Below are 22,809 nucleotides of genomic sequence, written 5' to 3'. Positions count from 1 at the left end.
AAACTATGTCTAAACAGCAGGTTGCCACAAGCTCCATTCCTTGCAGCAGTTCCAAAACATTTAAGTGAGCAATTCAAATATATTTCTTGCTATGAAACAGAACGATTTATTTCAGAAATATATATACACATTTCGGTGACAGTGGTGAATATTATTTATGGAAATCCCTCATGCACTTTCCATTTGAGTAACTCGAAGAATTTAAGTTTAAACAGTCAAAGACTTATTTTAAAGTAGTTTTCCTTGAATTTAAATCTACCTTAAGAGTTGGGATACAGGCACAAGCTCAATTACATATGATCTACATTTAAAAGGTGCCTTTGATACCATCACAAGCCACCAGGAGTCAATTTAGCTAACAGACAACCTCATCTTGAAGGAGAACAGACCTGTAAAGTAATATGAAATTCTAGTTTTACAAAATATTTAACAAGAAAGCAAAGGAACAGTATGTGGAGCTCGTTAACAAAACACTGCTAATGACTCAGAACACTGAGCCATGTATCTTAGCAGCTTAAATAATTTGCATTGGTGATATAGACAGCATTAGTAAACTAACAGGTCTTTAAAGGGAACATTTGACATTTTTGCCGCATTTTCTCACATTACAGGTGTCAAGTAAACATTTTTTGTTCAAGCATTTATGGGGTTGGGGGAAGGAAGGTGTGTGTTTGTTTTAGTCATTACAAATAGTAGAACGCACTACTAAAGGGAAAAAAGAAAAAGCTTGTGTATTTCTGGGCTCAAGACAACCCTCCACTTTAAATGGACTGATCTGTGATGACCAAAGAGAATCACAGTGAGAAACAGATACTGTTTCAGACTCTGTGCTATCCAACCGACCCAACCATGCTCTAGATCAGGTCGAGCCCACTGGCTGAAGAGAAGCAGCCAGAGTTTTCAGTGGCCAGGTCAGATTCCTACACCCCTGCTACTCTTTTGTCTGCCCCATCAGCACCGCTTCTCTCCCCGGTCCTCCTAGTCAAAAAGCCTTGCAGCAGTTTCAGGTCAGGTTCACTTATGAACACTCTATAGGACTCCCACCTGCAGAGCTGTTGCCTCTCCTACAGGTTTTTACAATGATATTTCCCACTGGTATCAGCAATGACAAGCAACTAGGTAGGGCTCTCCTTGCCTCGTGCAAAATCTTATTTTTACATAACGCTAAGCAGGCTTTCTATGCCTGCCTAAGCCTTTGCGTAATCTTGAAGACAGAGATCACGCAAGGGCCATATATTGCAATAAAAGTGACCCATTCAAGATTACACACGGCCTGGTAGGACAATGTCTGCTACACCATGTGCCTCAATAGCATCTTCTTAGGGTGCAATGTTATTTTCTTAATTCGAAAGCTTTTGATAATGTAGCACACAACTCCAAATATACACAGTACTGCTCCTTGAAAATCCTCCACAAACTCAAACTTGTCCCGTTACATTAACCCCTCTGGCACATCATCTTTGTTTGTTCCCCATTTTATTGGGAAAATCCCCTATCAAGAAGGGGGGACAGGAGCAAGTTGTTCATACTCCAACTGCACGCACCAGGTAACACAGACGTCTTGTTATAACAGCTCTTGGTGTAGGGTAAGGACACCAGCAGTGTAAATGTAGGTCACACAGGGTTGTTTTCATTGCTGAATTTCTTCAATGCTTTCACCAGCTTTTTAAATCTTTCTTTGCCTTGGAATAAAATTTTCTAACCCTCTCAACTGGCCGAGTGATTTATATTTCATTTTAACCTGATCTGTGGCATGGCTCAAGGCTCTGTCCTAGCCTAATTGTGACTGAAATAAATGTAACACCTCCGAGTTATTTGTAGCAGTTGTCCCCATTCTTACGGAGATGACACAGATATGTCAGCTTTAAGAAACAGGAAAAAAAAGATTCTTCTTGGTTTGCTTGAACATCCTCAGCCAGATGATAGGAACTGGGTGGGTGAAGGGAGAAAAGAGTGGGAAGCAACAAAGTCAGTAAAGACCTGAAGTTAAGCCTTTTACTCTACTTTCTTGCGATCAGAGATCAAAACAGCAGCATTTTAAAATATTCTGATATCCTAGTACCCTTTAGCCTTATTATTTGCCATATTATTTACCATATTATTTGCAGTTGTCCCAACAGACTGTCTGAAATCGAAGATTTTTTTTTTTAATTCAATGTTGCCTCAGAGCAAACCCACTCTTTAGTGCTACTACTGTTGTTGGCTTTGAATAAACTTTTTTGGTGCTGCAATGGACATAAGACTTATGTTACAGCTTTTGCTTTTCTTATAAACTATATCAGTAACACATTTTTATTAAACCTACATAAATAAAGAATAATTTTCATCTTTTTAAGGACTTCATTCCCTTTCTTTCTCTAGGGAAAGAATAATCCTCGTTCTCTGCCATAGGACCCCTGGGTTGCAGCAGTTGGAGGTATCAGCCGCACTGAAGGAACAGAACCTATGCACAACAAGGAGACCACTGGGACAAGCAGCTCTATCTCAAACATACAAGTGACTGAAAGACACCTCTGGATAACCCACTTCATTCACTTTGCTGCCTTGGATGTCCACTGCTTCACATTCTAACCCTCAGAATCACTAAGACTGCTGATTTTTGAAGAGCTCCAAGTCACCTCTGATTGCCACAGGTCCTGCTGCTTGCCCAAGCAAAAGCTGGGGGCACTTTTTCCTCGCTCTTATTTGGCGGGAGGGGAGGGGGTTGGAAACCACCAAGCACCAGGACAAATGAGGAAGATCAGACCAGGCCTCTTGAATACAAATATACACATTAAAGAGAAATTAAAAAAAAAAAAAAAATCTGACTGCCTTCTCAAACTTATCTCAGGTTTGTCTTATCAGTTGCACTTTTGTCCTGAAAATCCACCTAGATCCTCACATCGGCTGAGACGGTCTCAACTTTTGCCAAGCAATCCCAAATTTTATGACAAGGATGTGAAGATGATTCACTATTGCTAATGATACTGTTTAGTGCATTGATTTAGAGTAGATACAAATGCCAACGCACATGGTATGTTACCTCAAATCAAGTAGCACAGCTCAGAACAGGACAAATTTACCATAAGATAACCGGGCCCTGTTTACACGTTCCCATCTTTATTTTCTTTCACCATTTGATTGCATATCTTCCTGATATTACCTGTATTGTGTTTAATTGTAATTTTTCAGAAAGCATGCTCTGTTTGACAGCATTTGGGTCTCCAGCAGGAAAATCATTCACCTGAGTATCAGAACAGAGGCCCCTGAGCCCACACTCGACGTTGATAGTGCACAGAGTGAGTTAACAGACTGCTGTTAATCTATTAAGATTGCCAAAAATTAACCTCCTCTACCTAGTGCTTCCTCTGGGGATACAGCGAGGGGAGCTAATGCGGCAGGAATTTCTGAGAAGAGAAAGCGTAATTGCAGTATCAGGATCTATAAATATTAACACCAAAATCACTCCAGAGGCTGATAGTATACGCGTTTACTTTCAAAGTCTGCTCCTGGATCAGAGAGGTCAGGCAGAGGATGGTCAAGCATCGTGCTGTTATGCCGGATAGCAGCCTCGGAACGCATTTTGAAAATCTGAGAGACTATTAATCTCTAATTTTTATTAGGTTGTCCTCTCTACCTCCCCTTTGAGCTACTTATTCAATATTTATTACATAGTTTTCCCCTCACTTTTTTTTGTCATTTTGATAGATTACCTTTTTTAAACTATAGAAATCAGAGAGTTCTCATTCCTGAGATCAATTTAATTTTTCCTCCCCTTATTAGAGATTTCGCAATTGCTTAAATTATAAAACTCTTATTAGAAAACTAGGTTTCTAGAATAAGGTTGTAGCCTTTCTCAACATGACTTAGATACTATTCATTCACTAAACAGGAAATAAAGATATTTTATCATAGTGATCTACAAAGAAATTAACTTTCATTTGCTGGGTTGTGGGGTTTTTGGTGGTTTGGGTTTTTTCATGTTTGGGGGTTTGTTTGGGTTTTTTTGGTGTTTGTTTTGGTTTGTTTTTTTTTTAAAGAATTGGCAAGAACCAGCAACTGAATACAGCAGAATGCATAGGCATAGGACAAAACTCAAAGTCTCTTGCAAGATCTAGTGCAAATTATGGTTAAAGATTATTATCCATTTTAAAGAACAATCCTGTATGTTCTCTTCCCCTGCAAAAAGCTGGGTCACACTCATCGTGAGCCTTAATAGATTTTTCAGCAGTTGTCAAAGCTACTCCATCAGAGACATCATTTTTAGCCAGAGGCATTCAGCTATTCCTAGATGTTATTTAAATATACATGACTGGAGGGCTTTCTATGAGACTGTCTAAAGTAATTAGTTTTGTAACTGCCCCCCCCAAACATATACCCTCACAATGTTTAAAACACTTAAAGAATACTGAAAGTGTTATTCCCAAGCACATTCACGTTTACAGTTAATGCTATAACAGAGAAAATTTTTAATATTATGGTATTAGTTCAGCTAATGTGCTATTTCCAGAAACCTCTAGACGATTTTTACTTCTAATAAAGTCCAGATTATTAAGAACCATCTAATAAAAGGATTTTCTTCTCTTTCTGGTTTAACAGCACTTCATGACCATGCTATTCCATCACTTCATTCCACAACAAATTTTGTGAGGCAATATATGAACTAAACACACTTGGGAAAAAAATGACTAAGAGTAGGTTTTTTCCCTAGTAACTTAATTTTCATTTAAGCAAGCGTTGCAATGCCATAGTCTTTCTACAATTTTCTCCCACTACCCATGAGGTTTTTTCAGTCTAGATTATTTTTCTTCAAAGCAGTTCTGCAGTCTACGTTGTCTTTCCCATTCAGTTGTTCCTAAGCACTGGAACCAGCTTCAGTAAGATTTTTGAGACTAATCTTCAATCATGCTTCAATTACTCACAAGTGTAACATCTCTGCTGTATGTTCTTCACATATATAGTTATAGAAACTAGCTAAATCTTTTGCTGAAATATTTAATCAATTCCACAGCATTTAAAGATAAAAGCTAAGTATTTCTGGAAGTACATGGGCTCCGGGATTGTGAATCCAAGAGCCAATTGCTCATTTACTTCTGTTAACCTTACACTTGCTGCCCCACAAAATTTACTAGTCTCAAGAAGGAATTAAAGAGTACATTCTGCCCAAACGGCTCATGAGAAATAAGTTTCAAGGAAAATTTGTAACAGCAACATGTATTAATTTTAATAGAAGCAAGAACTAAAGCATATCAGATCACAAACTCCAAAACAGAGGCTACATTTCATTCTGTAGGTGGCTACTAATGCAGTGGAGCTCAGATGTTTGTTTAGAACCCCTAGAATATCACGCGCATACTAGACTCCATCCCTCTACGCTAGTACGCCTCAGGTAACAGTTCTGGATTATCTTTGTGACATTGCAGTTGGGTTAAAGCAATTTAATTTGCTATTCAGTTCAAATCCAAACCCAATGTATTTTAGTAGAAAGCAATTTCTCCACAGTCAAAACTTTCTGCACTACAGAAGTCATAGAATGAAGTACCTAAGACTTTATTCCCAAAATTAACTGCACTTATACATACTGAACTAACAATTGCTTCTGGTAAAACCTGGTCTAGCATATTTTCAGACTTCTAATTAAGCTAATAGCTAATCAATAACTACGTAGCTTTTAAACACAATAGTTACAGATTACATTGTTAGGTTTATGTATGTTACAAAATTTAAGTTGTCTCACACATCAGACCAACATAGGAGAATTCAGCTCCTCAGAATTCAACTCTCCGGTGACTCAGATGCAAACTCTTTTACTGACGTGTCAAAACAGTATACTATATAGCTTCATTCATAAATTTCGATGTAAATATTTTTTTCACAAATATTATGAAAGCACTGTCTGCTAAGGTTTCTCCTTTCTAAGTGGAAGTGACTTAAGACATCAATTTTTTGACTGATGAAACAATAATTGAGAAACATGCTCTTTCATAACTTACACACACAATTCTGTGTAAAACTTTTTTTTTATGGTCACCTTACTACATGAGATTGAACAAACATCCTAACAGCAGGAAAAATGTGTACCGCTACATCATTATGACAAATGTCCTATAGTTTTTCAAAGTGAAAATGAAAATTAAATAGTACTAGGTATGTCCTCAGACTACCAAGTGTCTCTAGCTCTGTCACGCTCCTACAAATACCTATTTTCATTACAAAATCAATAAATACCAGAACACACTTCTGGTGAAACTGTGTCATCCTCAAAAATACCACAAAACTTCTGTTTTTCAACACCTGTCTGTATAAGTGTTTTGGAGGGTATTAAAAATAGACTAGTTAAAAAAAAAAAAAAAAAATCATTTTTCCTATAGAGGTTTTCTTTATCACAGCAAAATCACAGATATTATTATGCAGCCTTGAATGAAAAGCTCATCTCAGCAAAAATACAAGATCTTCTTTGACATCTGAATAGTTACATACATCCATTTTTCATGTCCTTGAGTATATTTTTTTCTCTTCACAATCAGAAATTCCACAAAAATGCAAGAAATAACCAAATGCAATATGCAAGTCCTCTTGTTGTGAATTAAAGGTCCCATAGAACATTTTTTTCAGGAGAAAGGGAAACCCCCAAGTTGTCAAAGTTTCTTTCTTAGGTCACTCACCTTGGGTAATTCCCATTCTGATCGGGAACCATCCGCACTGTAGTAGTATGGTCTGCCTTGTTCATCTGCATGTTTTATCCACTGTAGAAAGAAACGTGATGATAGGAAATGTAATCAGAGTGACAGTCGTAACAGTAAATCTCTCATACTTGGGATTTAAAGTTAATTTTTAATAAAGTGCCATCCACTTCAGCAGTGTCGAGTGCACCACCTCCATTAACTAACCAAGGTTAGTTACCAATGAGAGCAACACAGTTTTCAGCTTCCTGAATTGGGTTCACTAATGTTTTTTTCCTTCTATAACTCCTCAGAAAATAGCCCTGCAATATCACACAAGAGAGGGTGAGAAACAGATTTTCGAAGATGGCATATCTCACTCTTATCAACATTACAGTGTCAGTTTGAGGCACACTCTTTGCATCAGATCTGCGTAAGGGTTTTATACATAAAACTACAGAAATACAAGAAGCCCAACCAGCAACTGCTGATAATTTAAGACATAATTGCACTTGTTGAACAACTCTGTTTTTAAAACATCAACAGGAACATGAGGTGCAGTTCCTAAATAAATCATGATGAAGATAATATAATTTCTGTAACCTCTATAGAGATCAACTCCCACAATCAAGGGGGTAAAACTACAACAACTATGACTAGTTATGCAGAAAGGAAAGAATTGTCATGAGTAAAAGTCTACAAGAAGATCGCAAAAAAATATGCACGGAAACACTCACAAGAAGGCTCTTGGGCCAAGCAGGTTTCACAAGACTGCCTTCCAATAAACTGTTTATGACAGGAAACACAGTTTTCTATCAGTCCCAGTACAATTTAAAAAAAAAAAAGTTTGCATATTTGCCAAAACACAGGTAGGTGCTCTACAGATGTTTAGCAAAAATAGATCAAGCAGGATAAAATTCCAAAACTGACATAAAACTCAATTATTCAAGAACTTCTTTCAAAAAAACCTCACATACACCAACTGGAGAAGAGGTGGTGCTACAATACAGTAAACAAATTACTGTTTCAATGAACACTTTTTGAAGTTTAAAAAAAATGCAACTTTAGTGAACAATTAATAAAATGGACTGCTTTACAGGTATAAACAAATATTGTCATTTATCCTACATGGGAGAGTTTTTATGACACGCCCAGAATCACAGTAAATTGTCAGTAGAAATTAGATAATTAGAATAGAACATAAATCTGCTGATACAGGTGTAGTTTAAAGAAGGTTGTCTAAACCTGAAAGCAGTGCTGAAAATCTCTAGTAAAGTAAAGAATGAAAATGATAAAGCAGCATTATTTTCAGTTTGAAACCATCCTATCTGGAAGGCCTATGTAGATAAGAATAGCTCTTAAAAGACAGTAAGAAAAACAGTATTGGTATGAAGTTCATTCCTGAAGTGTAACCAAGAGGATGGGGGAAGGCAGGTGTTAAAAAAAAAAAAAAAATTATGTGATACATTCATTTAATATAATCTGATACCCAACTGGAAATAAGAAAACTTATTCTGGATAGTAAAGAAAGAGGGGGGAAAATGTCAGTTCAGTTGCTAAAGTTTCGTGCATATTTAAAAAACAAAAGGAGATACTGCTTACTGCTGCAGTATGCTTTTCACTTCTAGAGACTAAATCTGCATTTCTAACAGTGAATTAGTAGAAAAGATTTAGAACACGTGATGAGAAGAAGGAAAAAGTACCTTTTCATTAGTATAGTCATTGGTATATAAGGTTTGACCATGTTCATCCAACTCTTCTGACCAACCCTTTGGAGGAGAACCATACTGACTATCTGACTGGCTGTAACAAGAACTGTGGTCGTTTTCTTCTGATGAAAGATGCTACAAGTAGTCAGAAACATACAAGGCAGTTTTGAGAATGAAAGCACTTTGAAATCTGAAAGATCAAAGATTATTTGACTAGAAAGAGAATAGTAATAAATTCAGGGAGTTCACATTTTTATATCTTACATCAGAGAATAAGAGATGCATTTTTACAGTACAGAAATATTTGATGTTTGCTAGGCAATTCAAAGTATTTTCAGAACAACTGGTTTACAGCGATGCTTCTTTTTTTTAATTCTACTATACCAGATTTCAGCTACTCAAAGTTAAACTCCAATTTTTTTGCTGATCTAAATTTTATTCCCACTAATTTACATTACTGAAAGAAGAAGAGAGTTAGCTTTAGTAATCTTCATTGCCTCAAAAAAAACTTGGGAGACCTGCTACCTCGGTTTGCTGGCAACATCCCAACTTCCATACCTAAATCCTTTTCTTCCCTTCCCAAATACTATCTGGAAACCCAATAATCATAAAGACAATTTGTAACTCCAGTTGCACCTTTCTAGGTCCCAGCACTTCACAGTACTCGTGCAATGCATCCTAAAATATTAGGAATTTCCTCTCTCCTCTTCCCAACTCTGATGCGTGCGACAATGAGCCATGCAAAGCAAGGCTTTCTATCAGGCATAGCTACCTGAGGTGTACGATTATTTTCTGAAGCCAGAAGTGAGTTATCATGTAAGGAACAAGTTTGACGTGTAAAGTAGAAAAGAGATTTTGCACACACGCGTAAAACAATTTCTGTTCCCTCATACAACTTGCTAACATATTGCAGTTATTATTCAAAGCACCCATTCCATGGATCAAACAAAACAAAATCTCCCTGCATTCATCTCTCACAACAATCTATGCCACAGTCTCCTGAGGAATTCAGCACAGATTTCCTTTCACACTACCTTGGAAGCTCGGCTAGTAGGAGGCATAACACTTACGCCTTTCTGCTATTCAGAAATAATGATAGTTAAATATTGACTAAGGTTCAATAACACAAACACAAGGGTTTTGAGGAAAACTATAAAAAGCAGGAGAAATGCAGAATTTCAATTTTAAACAAGGCAAATACCTCTCTTGAAAAAGCTTAAATCTTACCAAAAAAATATCCAGGTATCAGAAACTCACCAGTTTTTAAAATTCAGTGTTTTTAGAGACTATGTGTTTAGTGACATGTCCAAATGGTCATCACATCAGGTTTTGGTGTTACCTTTGTAAGTACCTTACCATTTGTGCAACACAAACTCCCTACGCTGACACAAGCCAGCTTACCAAGCACAGCAAAACCCATAGGAAATTTTCGGGTCATTAATAAAATAACATGCAAAATGTAGGCATCCTCTACAGCCTACAGAATTTGAGCATCTAAGCTATGGATTACACAATGCTACCTGTCTTGCACGTGCAGTAACACAAAATTCTGAAGTGCCAGTTTCTAAACAAAAACAAGGCAAAAAAAAGCCTTCAGTCCCATTTTTACACTTTAAGAGTTACGACTAAGGAGCTGATAAGAATGCTATTGGCCCCATTTGAAATACTGTTTTGTAAGATAGCTATACTACATATACATATTTAAGCTTCCATTATGTTTTAATGGTTAAATATTAAGTGCATTGACATTTGTTCAATCAAAGTAGTAGACTTTGGACATTGTTATTATTACTATTAACAGGAATTATGACTGAATAATATAATGCATTTGTATTTGCCTCTTCCAAGCAACGCCTGATACTGAGGAAATACTATAAATACGTAAAACTAAACAGAAGACTTAAAAATTAATATTCTCCAGGAAAAAACACTGTTGTTCAATAAGAATGACTGTTAATGTGTCTATCTGTAAGGCACCCATATAATAACAGTCATAGAATCATAGAATCATTTAGGTTAGAAAAGACCCCTAAGATCATCAAGTCCAACCATCAACCTAATTCTGCCAAATCCACCACTAAACCAAGTCTCTAAGCACCATGTCTACAGGTCTTTTAAATAGCTCCAGGGATGGCAACTCAACCACTTCCCCAGGCAGCCTGTTCCAACGCTTGACAACCCTTTCTGTGAAGAAATTTTTCCCAATATCCAATCTAAACATCCCCTGGAGCAACTTGAGGCCATTTCCTCTTGTCCTATCACCTGTTACTTGGGAGAAAAGACCAACCCCCACCTGGCTGCAACCTCCTTTCAGGTAGTTGTAGAGAGCGATAAGGTCTCCCCTCAGCCTCCTCTTCTCCAGGCTGAACAACCCCAGTTCCCTCAGCCGCTCCTCATCAGACTTGTGCTCTGGACCCCTCACCAGCTTCATTGCCCTTCTCTGGACACGCTCCAGAATCTCAATGTCTTTCTTGTAGTGAGGGGCCCAAAACTGAACACAGTATTCGAGGTGGGACCTCACCAGTGCCGAGTACAGGGGGACAATCACTGCCCAAGTCCCACTGGCCACACTGTTTCTGATACAAGCCAGGATGCTGTTGGCCTTCTTGGCCACCTGGGCACATGTTGGCTCATATTCATCTGGCTGTCTTGATGCTTCAAGGTTTAACTAATCTCACATACCATGCAAAGTAGGAATTTAGCCTTTGCAGACCTAAACTTAAATGAAATTCTAAAGTTGTTACAAAGTTTACCAAGGCAAGGCATTCCTTGTCCCTCCGCTAGTACGAACAACTGCTAAAGCTGCATCAACGGGGGTTAGAGAACAGTAGCCAAACCACGTTCAGCACCCTTCAATTTAACTTTCAACACTTTCAGTATTAACTGCCTAAATGCTTTTTTCATACCATCCATACGTTCTCTCAGAGTCCCATCCCCAATTATACTATGCCACATTTAAATAAAGCCATCTAAAGCGGACAGCTGCCCACCCTTAGACCTTCTGAGAACTTGCTGTGACATCAATGGGAATTACAGAAAAGATCACCCATATCACCGTCTTTCTTGGCTTTTTTCCATTTACATGGAAAATTCTTGAGGGCAGAGACCAGTTCATCATCATGCATTTAATAAAAACAAGGAACAGTTACAGCCTCTCTTCTATCACTTAACCAGTCTAGTTTTGAAAGTTACTACTACTTCTAAAAATCAAAATAAGAAGAAAGTATACTGAGTAATTAAAGAAGCTAGCATCCCTTTATTACACTTCGTTTATTGTGAAACAAAAAACAGGGAATGAAATTACATCTTGGCCACATGCTTTAAAATGTAGTTTTCAATTTAAACCAATTCCTATTTTCATTACAATCCTGTTGCTTTTCTACAGCTTGCTGGTTAATTTGTTGTCTCTACTTCATATTATGGTCTCTTAGCTAGGTATTAGAGGTTTGCCTTTTTCTGACATGACACCTCACTCCTTTTACCGTCCTGTCTGACAAATTTCTCCCAGTTACTGTTAAGCACTTCCTCAAATACATTAACAAGTCACTACCTCTGATAAATTTTATCTGTGATTCCAAAATCTTGTACACTTTCCTAGAGGCTTGTCAATAGACTTCACTGCTTCCCCTCACCCCATCCAAATAACTGCCATAAACTACAACTGCCTTCTGTGTGCCATATCTGTTACCAACTTCTTTGACAAATTAAGTACAATTTTGCCCGTTTCTAATTATCCAATTAAATTCGATTTCCTAATCACAAATTTCTAGGACCAACTATAAGCTATTTCATGTTCTAATATATTACACATATATTAGAATATATGATCATTCACAGTTGTCATTTTTACATCATCTTGCCATGTTGCTACCTAATACAATACAAGCTTCTCTAGTAGACACACAACTAGCATTTAACATTCCTGCATATGCTCTTTTATTACTAAACCTGAAGGGAATAAGCATAACTCAGACTAGTGTGTAAAAGCCAACTTAACTTCATTATAATAAATTAATCCTGGTTTCACTAATTAAGACATATTTGCTCTGTCCTCATAATCAGACAAAATTTGGAGTGTCCTATATTTTACTGTAGCTTAGCCTCAAATCTCAACCATTACTGTAAGTATTTTGGTTTAAGTACTCAGAGGTTATAAACAAAAAGGTGAACACGAACAGTGGAGTGTGAAGTACACTCCCAAACACAGAGCAGAAAAGAAAGGAATAAAAAAAAAAAAAAAAAAAAAGGGGGGGCAGCTTCAAAATCATCACGACTGCTGGAAAGACGATTGACATGACCTTGCAACATCTATCTCCGCAGCTCAAACTTCGATAACCCCGTCAGAGAGGACACAAATTACTTAAGGAGGTTGTGCTACTGGAAACAAACTTCTGTCTAGTTAAAAATTAATCAAATATGTATCATCCATTGACCTTACAAAGACTAAAACTTGATAGACATAACTGTCTGAAGGCCAATCTGTGATACCTCAAGCACCACAAATAAACAGAAGAGCTGAGCTGAAGTGAGTCATGGGCAATAAAAAAAAATTAAGGAAATCAAGCTTTCTAAACATGCAACCATGTGCTGAAGTCATGGCACAGAGGTATGAGTGAGAGTCAGAGGGATCATTTGCAGGTGGGGAGGAAGAAAAAATTATTGTAAGTTCTTCCAAAGAAAAGGAAGAACGATGACAACAGAAAATCAATTACACTTAGTACAAGGAGAGTTACTACTCAAAAAAAGCAATGACCTTATCCAGACTAAAACCAGAGTCCTATCCAGCAAATGGACAACCAATAAGAAATTCATAGGCCATCATCAGAGATACCAAAGCAAGAGCCACAACATTTCACCCGTTTACCTGTTGCTGCCACTAGCTTGTGGCAAGAAAATGTGGCTGTTTAAATGCTTGCAGGCTTCACAGCTGCTATGAAGGCTATTGCCAAAGGCAATGAAAGGGTCCCCTTTTGCTTTATCTCCTGTTTCTGGCACTAACATCCCAGAGGTAGATTGCTACAACAGGGCTTCCAGCAATCTAAAATTTCTGAGCAGTCCACAATTAAAACTAAACAATGTAATAGCTCAGGAGGAGATCCACCTAAACTATACATATTTGAAAAGGGTATATAAAAGTGAAATATGTGGAAGATTTACTGATAAATGTTTGCTTTTTCTTCCAGCCAGGAAGCTGATTAACCTAAGTACTGTTTGAACACAAGAGCACTATTTTAAGCATATTTAAACAGTAATATCCATCTCCCAACTATTTCTTTGCTTTATCTGAACCACAGCAGTTCAGATAAACACACACCACTGTCTGGCTCTCCCTAGCAACCAGCTGAACAGAAGATATCTGCACCTCAGTATTATCCCAAATCACCTTTTAACACAAATCTGAGCATAGGGAGTTCCATCTTAACATGAGACAGAACTTCTTTACTTTGAGGGTGGCAGAGCGCTGGCACAGGCTGCCCAGAAAGGCTGTGGAGTCTCCCACACTGGAGACATTCAAAACCCACCTGGACGCCATCCTGTGCAATCGCTGTAGATGACCCTGCTCTGGCAGAGGGGTTGGACTAGATGATCTCCAGAGGTCCCTTCCAACCCTGACCATTCTGTGATTCTGTAAAGAACTTCACAGTAAGCTTCAACTCTCCTAAGCAAAGTCTGCAGCACAGCTTTGCCAAAAGGTTTTGCAAAAGCAAAAGGCTTGCATAATGAAAAAAATCCATTGATATATCTACAGAATATGTTTATGGACTGAATGTAATCTATTCAAGAGCTCCTATAGCCAATTGCTGAAAGCTGGGGTGGATTTCCGCCTCCCATCAACATTTGCTGCCCTTGGACCTAAACACTTGATTAGGCAGAGCTTCTGGCATGGTAATTTTAATGTTCTCATCTTCAGTTCTCTAGAATAACATTCACAGAATGAAGAAAAGTATTTTCTCAAAATTAACACAGTTTGATAACAAAATATTGCTCCTTTAACTGTCCTTTCTCCTAGTTTGTTCTACAGCTATCCAAGGCTCCACACAAAAATCATTCACAAGTGTATAAATTCAAATCTCCTAAGCAAATGGTTAAATAAAATGCTGCAACAAGTTATCCAGCTAAACTTGCTTTCTATTTTCACTATGATTATTCCACATCTTTAAGAATTCATGAATTAAATAAAATTTGACTTTGAACAGTCACATATGCCCCTTTTAAAAAAAATAAACATTTTTAAAGCATCATAGAATATATAGAATTATTAATAGTATGTATAAATCTAAGTAAAAAAAACCAGTATATTTTAATATGATAGAAGCTTCAATTATGTCAGCATTTTTCATGTGGGTGGAAGGTGCTGTGGAACTCCATTAAGTCTGGTTTTGACTCCAGAACTCTGGAGTTCTCTACGTCCAGCTTAATATCTAAATCCATATTAATTCCTCTCTTTGAAAATATTTTCCTCTATAAGAAAAAATCTCATATTTAAATTTACTGCCACAGCATTAACCAATCAGTAGCAAACACCTACACATGCCCTGCCTTTCTTTTATTGTGTATTTAAGTGATATTGATAAAATAATTCCCCTTTGCATCTTCTCAACACATCCCCATAAATCCTGCTTCTAGAAGCACTGTCACACTCCCCCCCCTTTTCCTCCCCTTCTCCCACAAAAATATGCCAAATACACTGAGAAAGAATACACACTCCATGTCAGAGAAGTTACGATGGTTGTCTTGTTCTATTGTCATTTATAGTCCTATTAGTTTCAAAATATCTTAGTTTTCCTTTACCTTTAAAAGAAAAGCTGCAATACCTGCTGAGGGGCTGCAAGGCATTTTTACAACTTAATACTCTCATACACAGTTCCTGTACGCATTTCTGGTACACAAAGGCAACTGAAGAGCTAAATTGTTTCCTACTTCATACCAAGACACATGACCAGAGAGACAAATGAAGACACCCCTTGACACCTCAAAACTCAGCGATACCATATTCCACAGCAAAACAGCATTCATATGCATTACAGTCTCATTGCTTGCGATCTCAGAAGGAACTACCTCATGATCTGCATGGCTCTGGGAATCCCCTTTATTAATGCTTGCATCTCGGGCCCACCGCGGAGGTTTCCAGGTTCGTTCCTGTGATCCTCGGTTGTAGTAATAACAGCGTCCTGTCGTATCTTTATGGGTTTCCCATTCCCCATTTATTTGGACTGGAGCACTCGTAGGTAGTGGTGGAAGTGCAGACTGAGATATTTTCAGTTCTTGTAAATTAGCATAAACTGGTGAATCAGGCCTCCCTTGGCTTGGTGGAGTAGTTGGCTATTGAGAAAAGAAATGTATTGTTAAAGAGCATATGAATTTTAGAATGCTCCCCTACAAACCAGAACATATTACAGTAGTAAAACAAACCAACAAACTCCCTTTTTTGTTGTTAAGTACAAAAGCACAAAGGACAGCCACAAGATGTTGGGGCATGAAAACATTAGATTGTTAACTATAAGGTAAATATCACAAGCTGTATTTATTTAATACTGGAACAATTTTTCAGCATTTCTCCAGATGACAGCTGATAATTATGTCTTACAGTGGATTTGAAATACACTGGCATCATCATCAAAATAATTATATGCTTGCCTTGTCAAAAAACTTCAGCTTTACAGTTGAAGTATTGCTCAGGAACCATAAGCAATGTGATCTGGTTCAAGACAAAATGTAGCATTTCTGAGATGCCACTTGTTAGGCAAAAACGGTTCTGCAGCCTTTCCCCCTTCCTGCTAATACAGATGGTGATGAATGTAAAGCAGCACTTTTCTCAGCAAGATCTAAACAGACAGTTCAGTTGGAAAGACAAGCACAACATTCTGACTAAGAAACTCTGGAAAACACCTGGATGGTTTACCAGTATGCCTTTCCAAATAGATGCTTATTTAAAAATATTTTAAGCAGTATCACCAAGTGCTCTCATTACCATGCCCTTCTTATAGAAATTAAGTGGATATTCTTATCCACCTAGCTTTATTCATATACGTGCACACAAGTAAAACAACTAAAATCTACAAGAAAGCAAAACACTAATGACAATTTCTCATTAATAAATGGTTTGCTAAAATAAAGGCCAGCAGAAAGCATGGTTGAAAGTCCATGGCACTCACTGAAAGCATAAGTACTTTCAAATAAGCCACTGATGCGTTTAGGAGAGAAATACACTTTCAGATGTTTAATTTTTCAAGTATAATACAAGTATATAAAACACACTATGCAGAATATAAGAGCATCTGTTTTCACAAGAGCTGTGATTATGAAATTCTGAAAGCAGCTTGTTATCAAACCAAAGTGAGTAGTTTCGTGGTAATGCACTGCCATCTCTGTATTTGAGGGCACATTATTTAGGCATTCTAAACAAAGGAACTATATAATTTATACCATCCCTGCCCCCTGCTTGGTTTTAATTCAGAGCTTTGCTGCAGGCAAGTCCTTATGCCTCGTTACATCTTTCACAGGAAAAAATAACATATTGCATTACATAAAAGATCTTTTATAATGCACTTTTAAACATTAAAATCATAAGCTGCTAATCTAGGCCACATCTAATCATAAATTATTGGGGTTTGCTCAGGCAAGACAGCATATTGTACCACACAATCAGATATAAACTGATTGCACCATAGCTAGAACCAAATATGGGCAATATCCACAACCAAAAGGGGAAATAGCTAGAGAGGAACTTAATGGGATTAAAACAGGCATGGACTTGTTTTGTGCGCCTTTAAAAGAGAAAACACAGATTACTAGATATAGCAAGTACTGTGTGCTTTAGGCAAACCACAAGGGGCAAAAAAAATTGCAGCACTGACAAAATCAGAGAGACAAAACCAATTAGTATCCTGCTCTACCCAATTCAAAGGGAAAAAAATCTGTCACCAAACTTGATGAACAGTAAAAGACTATTTTTCTACTATCCAAGTCTCCCCCTTTCCTATTATTTTTTTTTTATTTTAAAAAAGGGGTTCAAATGGCTGGCTTTGGTAAAGTTGTTCTTGAGAGCACTAACAGTGTTAAAGCACGCTGGTGTGAACAAAGCATCACCCCTCTTTCTTCAGGGATGAATCCCGATTCCCTGGGATGGCGGGAGAGTGACCTTGATTGACTTCCAGGTGTTGATCAAAGCCCTTCCAAGGTCTCCTCATTCAAGACTGAAGCGGTTTTTTTTGGGTTTGGGTTTTTTGGTTTTTTTTTTAATGTCTTGTCATTTGAAGCAACACCATACACCTGCACCGGGGGATGCACAAAGCTTCAGGTTCTTCCTCTATTTCCAGGAAGTGGCAAAAGCAGCACCATCGTGCACCCCCGGCTGCTGCGGGGGGAGGCCGGTGGCTTGCACAACACCCCTGTCCTCCTGAAACTGCTCTTCCACACAAGACGAGAGGGCGTCTTTGCTGTCTGGCCTGCCTTTTTTTTTTTTTTTTTGGTCTTAATTCAGGCAATGGAGTGCCATTATTAAAAGAACAGTTCTGTGTATTATTAAAAGTGCTTCTCAAATAGAAACGCTGTGACACAGAACGCTTGATATAGTTTTGAGAACATTTTCCTCAAGCAACACATAGGAATACGGCTCAGAGGTTTCACACTGAGATTTTCAATGGTTTCACCATTATAACCAGAACAACTCCACAACATGTATGCGCTGAGCCAATGCTGGGAGCTCACAGCCAACGTACTGCCGCATAACTCGGGCCACATACTAGTTCAGTTTAAAACAATAACATGATATGAAAGTGTAATGAGGGGTTTTCTTCTGTATGCTTAGTACTTCCAAATTCACTATACCCATTTCTGGTTTTCAAGGGAAAGTCAGAACTTTTGTGCTGAACAACAAACAAGACAGCTAACCGTCCTGCCAACCAAGCCTCCAGCTACTTTCATTCCCTGTTGCGCTCTCTTCCGACAGATTTTTTTGAGGAGAAATGCAAGATTTTTGAAAGGCACCTGGTAAGCTACTGCTTTCAACGAAGCATGAAAAAATGCAAAGCCATCAGTCTAACTACAACACACAGCTTAGCTCATAAGTATGTCTTTGAGGGATACAACTTTCTTATCAGGAACTATTTTAAATAACCACATGACATACGATAATACTTCCTCATACCTCGAGCCACGCAAGGAGGTGTATTGTTGCGTCTACAATAATGCTGAGTTCAACAGCACCCAACCTCATCAAGGCTAACTTTGTGAAGCATTTCTCATTTATTGATGAGAAAAAACAGCTTTCAGAAAGCTCAAAGTTGCCTGAAATTGACTTCAGTGTACTTTCTCCATCAGCATTGGCAGGAAGGTCAATCCTCCCGCCAGCCTTGGGAAGCAGAGTCCCGCAGAGAGGCAGGACACACCAGACGAAGGAGACTGTTTTAAGTTCAATGCTGCGTTCTGCAAAAAACTTTAATAGTTTCAAGCCAAAATACATATTAATTTAACTGTGTTCCTTTCATTTACCAAACCCACTACTCATTACCAACGTGCAAATTAAATAGATAAAGCATTGGCTGTTTTCCCAAAACCAGACATACCCAGTTAAGGGAAACTCAAATATATACCAAACACTAAACAGCTCTGTATGAACATGGGGACGTCCAGCCAGAATTTCACTCCCTGAGCTTTGTTTTTGTACTAACAAGCTCCGAATGCTCATAAACATGGAATTAAATCTACCAAAAAAGACTCCTCGTCTTCTCGCTATCAGAAATCACAAGAACATGTCCTTCAACATGCCCACACACGCACACACAAAATGCCTTCTACTCAAAACATTTCAACATTAATTTGCTATTTGATATGGATTTCAGACTTTTTCACATTGTTTTCTCCTGCTAAGCACAGTGAAGGACTCTCGCTAGAAAAATTATGAAGAAAAATTAGAAGGCAGAAATACTTCTACAACTTGAATGAAAATTGTACAGCCCATTAAGCGCTAGGGCAACCTTACGAATATAAGGACCTCTCCCTGAGCTCAGTAATGCTCCGTATTTTAATACTTTAAAAGTCTGCCGTATTTAAGTTCAGTCTCACAGAAAAGTCTGCTAGCACTAAATCCTTGCAAATTGATAAGGAAGAGAGTTTCATGCAGGCAGGACAAAGTTTCCGAGATCAACACACAACATTCTTCAAACAGGGACTGTACACACAGCTTTTTCAGAACACAGTTTTTCTACTGACACTGTAGGAAGCAGATACGTGCCTTTAAATAAAACAACCTGTTAATCATTCACGAATGAACAGTCAACATTTTCAACAAAGGCCGAAGATACGCTATCAGGCCTCTGAACGCTTGAACTGGGTGCAATGAAAAAGCAAACTTACTATACTTCACAAGGTACTTTTCATTACAAAAATGCGTATCAGCTTCTCAGAGGATACCTTAAATTTTAAGGTTACCTTACACAAACGGCTTTTTTCAGACAGCAATATTTGTTTAAGTGTTCAAAATTAAAATAAACTTAAAAAAAATGTTCAGAGCACTCCAACAGGGTAAGTTCTGGGACAAAAACGGACTACGGATCTCTTCCCTAGCCACCACTTAAAAATGCTTTTTCTTTATTTTTGTGCAATGAGAACATACTGCATGAAGGATGTCAGCAATTAAAAGACAGAAAACAGTTTCCTTGAAACCGGCAATTACCTTTTTCCTTTTACAGCACTTAAATCCCAGACAAAAACTTCTAGAACGTAACAACTGCTTAAAGAACAACTGCAATGCTAGCCTGCAAAGTATGGCCTACCACACAAAGGAGGATTTTTCCTCCTTTACAAATAAATCTCTTTAGTTGCCCTGCCTCCGTTTTCAGCTTTTCTCCGTGTTATGAACTTGAAATTAAAAGCTTCCATTTCAGTAGCAGCATTCTTAAACTAGCTGCTAAAAATGAAAAAAAAAAAAAAAAAAAAAAAATTAAAAGAAAGCAAATCTTGCCTTAAAACTCTTTATGAAGTTACATGCAACAATTGTCCATACTCATGCAAAAGAGCAGCACTACACTGAAGGAAAACGAGGGAATACCAGCTCTTTGCAGCAGCAAGCTGAAGAAGGGAGAAGAGGCACATCCCACAGCAGCCCAAGACAGGGAACGAAGCATCCCAGTTCCCTCAACAACAGAGCTTCTCGCCAAGGAATTGCCGCTGTCCTTTTAAGGAAGGCCTGGGACTTCAATACCAGCTTTATTCAACAGGAATGATACAAAAGAAATCTCAAAAACACTTACAGTTTCATTTTCACGAAGTGACAGCTTCAACTGGAATAATTAGCTCATCTCCTCCTTCCTCTTTCTGCTCTTGGCTTATGTTTTTACAAACATGTTCTGGATCGTACTTTCTTTCTAACGCATTCAGGCATATATTTAAAACTTGGATTCTTTGGGTATTACTCCATGAGGGAGCTTTTTCAGCAAGTCCTCTACTACCTCAGAGGTGAAGACAGCGAAGTTGAAATGGGAACTTAAACAATTTTTTATGCACTAACCTTCTCCAACCTAACACTTAACTGGATAATTCACTCTGTAAGTCTAAGGAACACATAAAAAGAAGACTAAATATTATAAGCCTGTTAATAGATTACTATGAATTTCAGGCAACCTATAGTAGTGCAAATATTATTTAACTGCACTGAAGTTCTCATGTTCAGTTGATTTGCTGTTATCAAGCGATAAGAAAAAATAAATCGCATTGCAAAGCAATGCAGAACTAAAATAATGCCATAAAAATCATTCAAATATATTTGTCTAGTAAAGGCCATTCAAGAGTTAACTATTTAAAATGTCCCACTTGAAAATTAAGCAGATACACTCAAAGCGATTTTTTTAAAATGGCTAGCCAATAACTTTCCATCAGATTGAAAACAGTAAAATTAAGCATCTTATTTACTTTTGCTAATTCTATCCTTTGGTCAATTTTGCACTTTACTTACATTGAATTATAGGCTGAACTATTACTTTCTTCTATTTCTGGAGATTTTAACATACAATTCATTTTAATATAAATACATCCATTAATATTTTGTTTTATGAAATTAGATTATGAAACAAAGAGTCTTAGTACATAGGACACCATGTTCTGCCAGAAAGCACTTGCGTTATTTGAGCCATTTAAGTTCCCTTCTGCTTTAGCTCTCCCATAACACAGAAAAAAAAAAAAATCCCAGAGTGGATGAAAATATAAAAATCTTCCTGGTGATATCGTAATGCCTTATCAATTAAAAAAAAAAAACCTACATGTGTAGCAAAAAGCTTCAAACTAAATACATTCCCTTTTTTTTGGTAGCCCACAATAAGCGACTTAAATGATTTTCATACTCATGAAGACAATGATTCATTAAATTGTACTGCAAAAATCCTGCAGCACGGAAAGTTGAAGAGGTGGCTTCTTCCGCCACATGCACAAGCAATTCCGAAGAGAAGAGGAGAGGAGAGCGGCTGCAGCAGGAGGGCTCTCTGGTACACCCCGGCCTGCTGCAGCGGGGAGCAGTGGCTGTATCTGAGTACCAGAGACAGCCCTCCCAGATCATCCATCATAAGTGACCGATCAAAGAAAATTGATGGAAAGCCTTTTTTCCCCTGTACACTCTACAGATTTCCCATTCGCGTTTAGTGCTTATGACCATCTCAGCCAGCAAAACTATTACATATGAACTTCGGAAGTTTATAGCAATAAAAGAAAGTATATGATTGATTGAAGGATTGCAACAGTGATGTCAAATATTTTAAAAAACGGAAATAAGATCTTACAATGGGATCCTTTGTAAAACATGCACAAAGATGACAGTGTTTACCGTACTTGTACTTTGCCACTTGCACAATCTAGCTTCTCCCTTCCATAAAAAAGCTTTTGTCCAAGGATATAGACAAAGCTGGTTTGCCTATAGTAGGAAGTTTAAATACCATATGAAACACTACTTCATACATGCTTACACAGAAAGCTTATCCCAATTAGGAAAGCATGGCCAAATTTATCATGTTGAAAAGTCAGCCAGTAAATTTCCTTCACTCCTTTTTTAACTCTGTCTACTTCACCATATAAAGCGGTGATACTTTCAACCAAACCTAATGTAGGATCTGTAACCTATTTCACAAGCTTACCCGGCATCATGAACAACCTGGACATGCCATGCAGTAGTAGATTTACACATTTATTTTTCCTCCCACCTTCATGAAAGTGGTACAAAGTAGGTTCTGTAGAAAGGATGTTTCAACAATAGTAGCAGAAACACCAAGTTTATTCTGTGTTTTAGTTTAACTGCTGTCAATTCTTGACCTCTAGGGAACCTGCAGTACATGTCTGAATGCAGATTTGTGAAGGATAAAGCTGTTGGGAATCACTTGTGATGTCTCTCAAGGATTATTTTTTATAAAAACGAAATACACTAACAGCAGAAAAACCTAACTTCCTTTCTCCAGTGGAAAACTGTCCTGTAA

The 22,809-nt window shown here is 37.7% G+C and overlaps 1 protein-coding gene across 2 annotated transcripts in view; it reads right to left on the bottom strand.

The window, feature by feature from the left end:
* ARHGAP12 (Rho GTPase activating protein 12) overlaps positions 1-22,809 on the bottom strand; it is an 82,863-nt gene that overhangs the window by 31,198 nt on the left and 28,856 nt on the right. The window contains exons 2-4 of one of the 2 annotated variants that reach the window (XM_082498928.1): positions 15,410-15,673; positions 8,345-8,485; positions 6,645-6,725 (exon numbers count right to left, since the gene is read on the bottom strand). In XM_082498928.1, coding sequence (XP_082355054.1) covers positions 6,645-6,725; positions 8,345-8,485; positions 15,410-15,673 — 486 coding nt within the window. The remainder of the gene's footprint in view (positions 1-6,644; positions 6,726-8,344; positions 8,486-15,409; positions 15,674-22,809) is intronic. The other variant, XM_082498927.1, reaches the window with a different exon arrangement.

Source organism: Vanellus vanellus, assembly GCF_965231255.1.
Source record: "Vanellus vanellus genome assembly, chromosome: 2".
Classification (NCBI taxonomy): domain Eukaryota; kingdom Metazoa; phylum Chordata; class Aves; order Charadriiformes; family Charadriidae; genus Vanellus; species Vanellus vanellus.
This window is presented reverse-complemented; position numbering and strand designations above follow the sequence as displayed.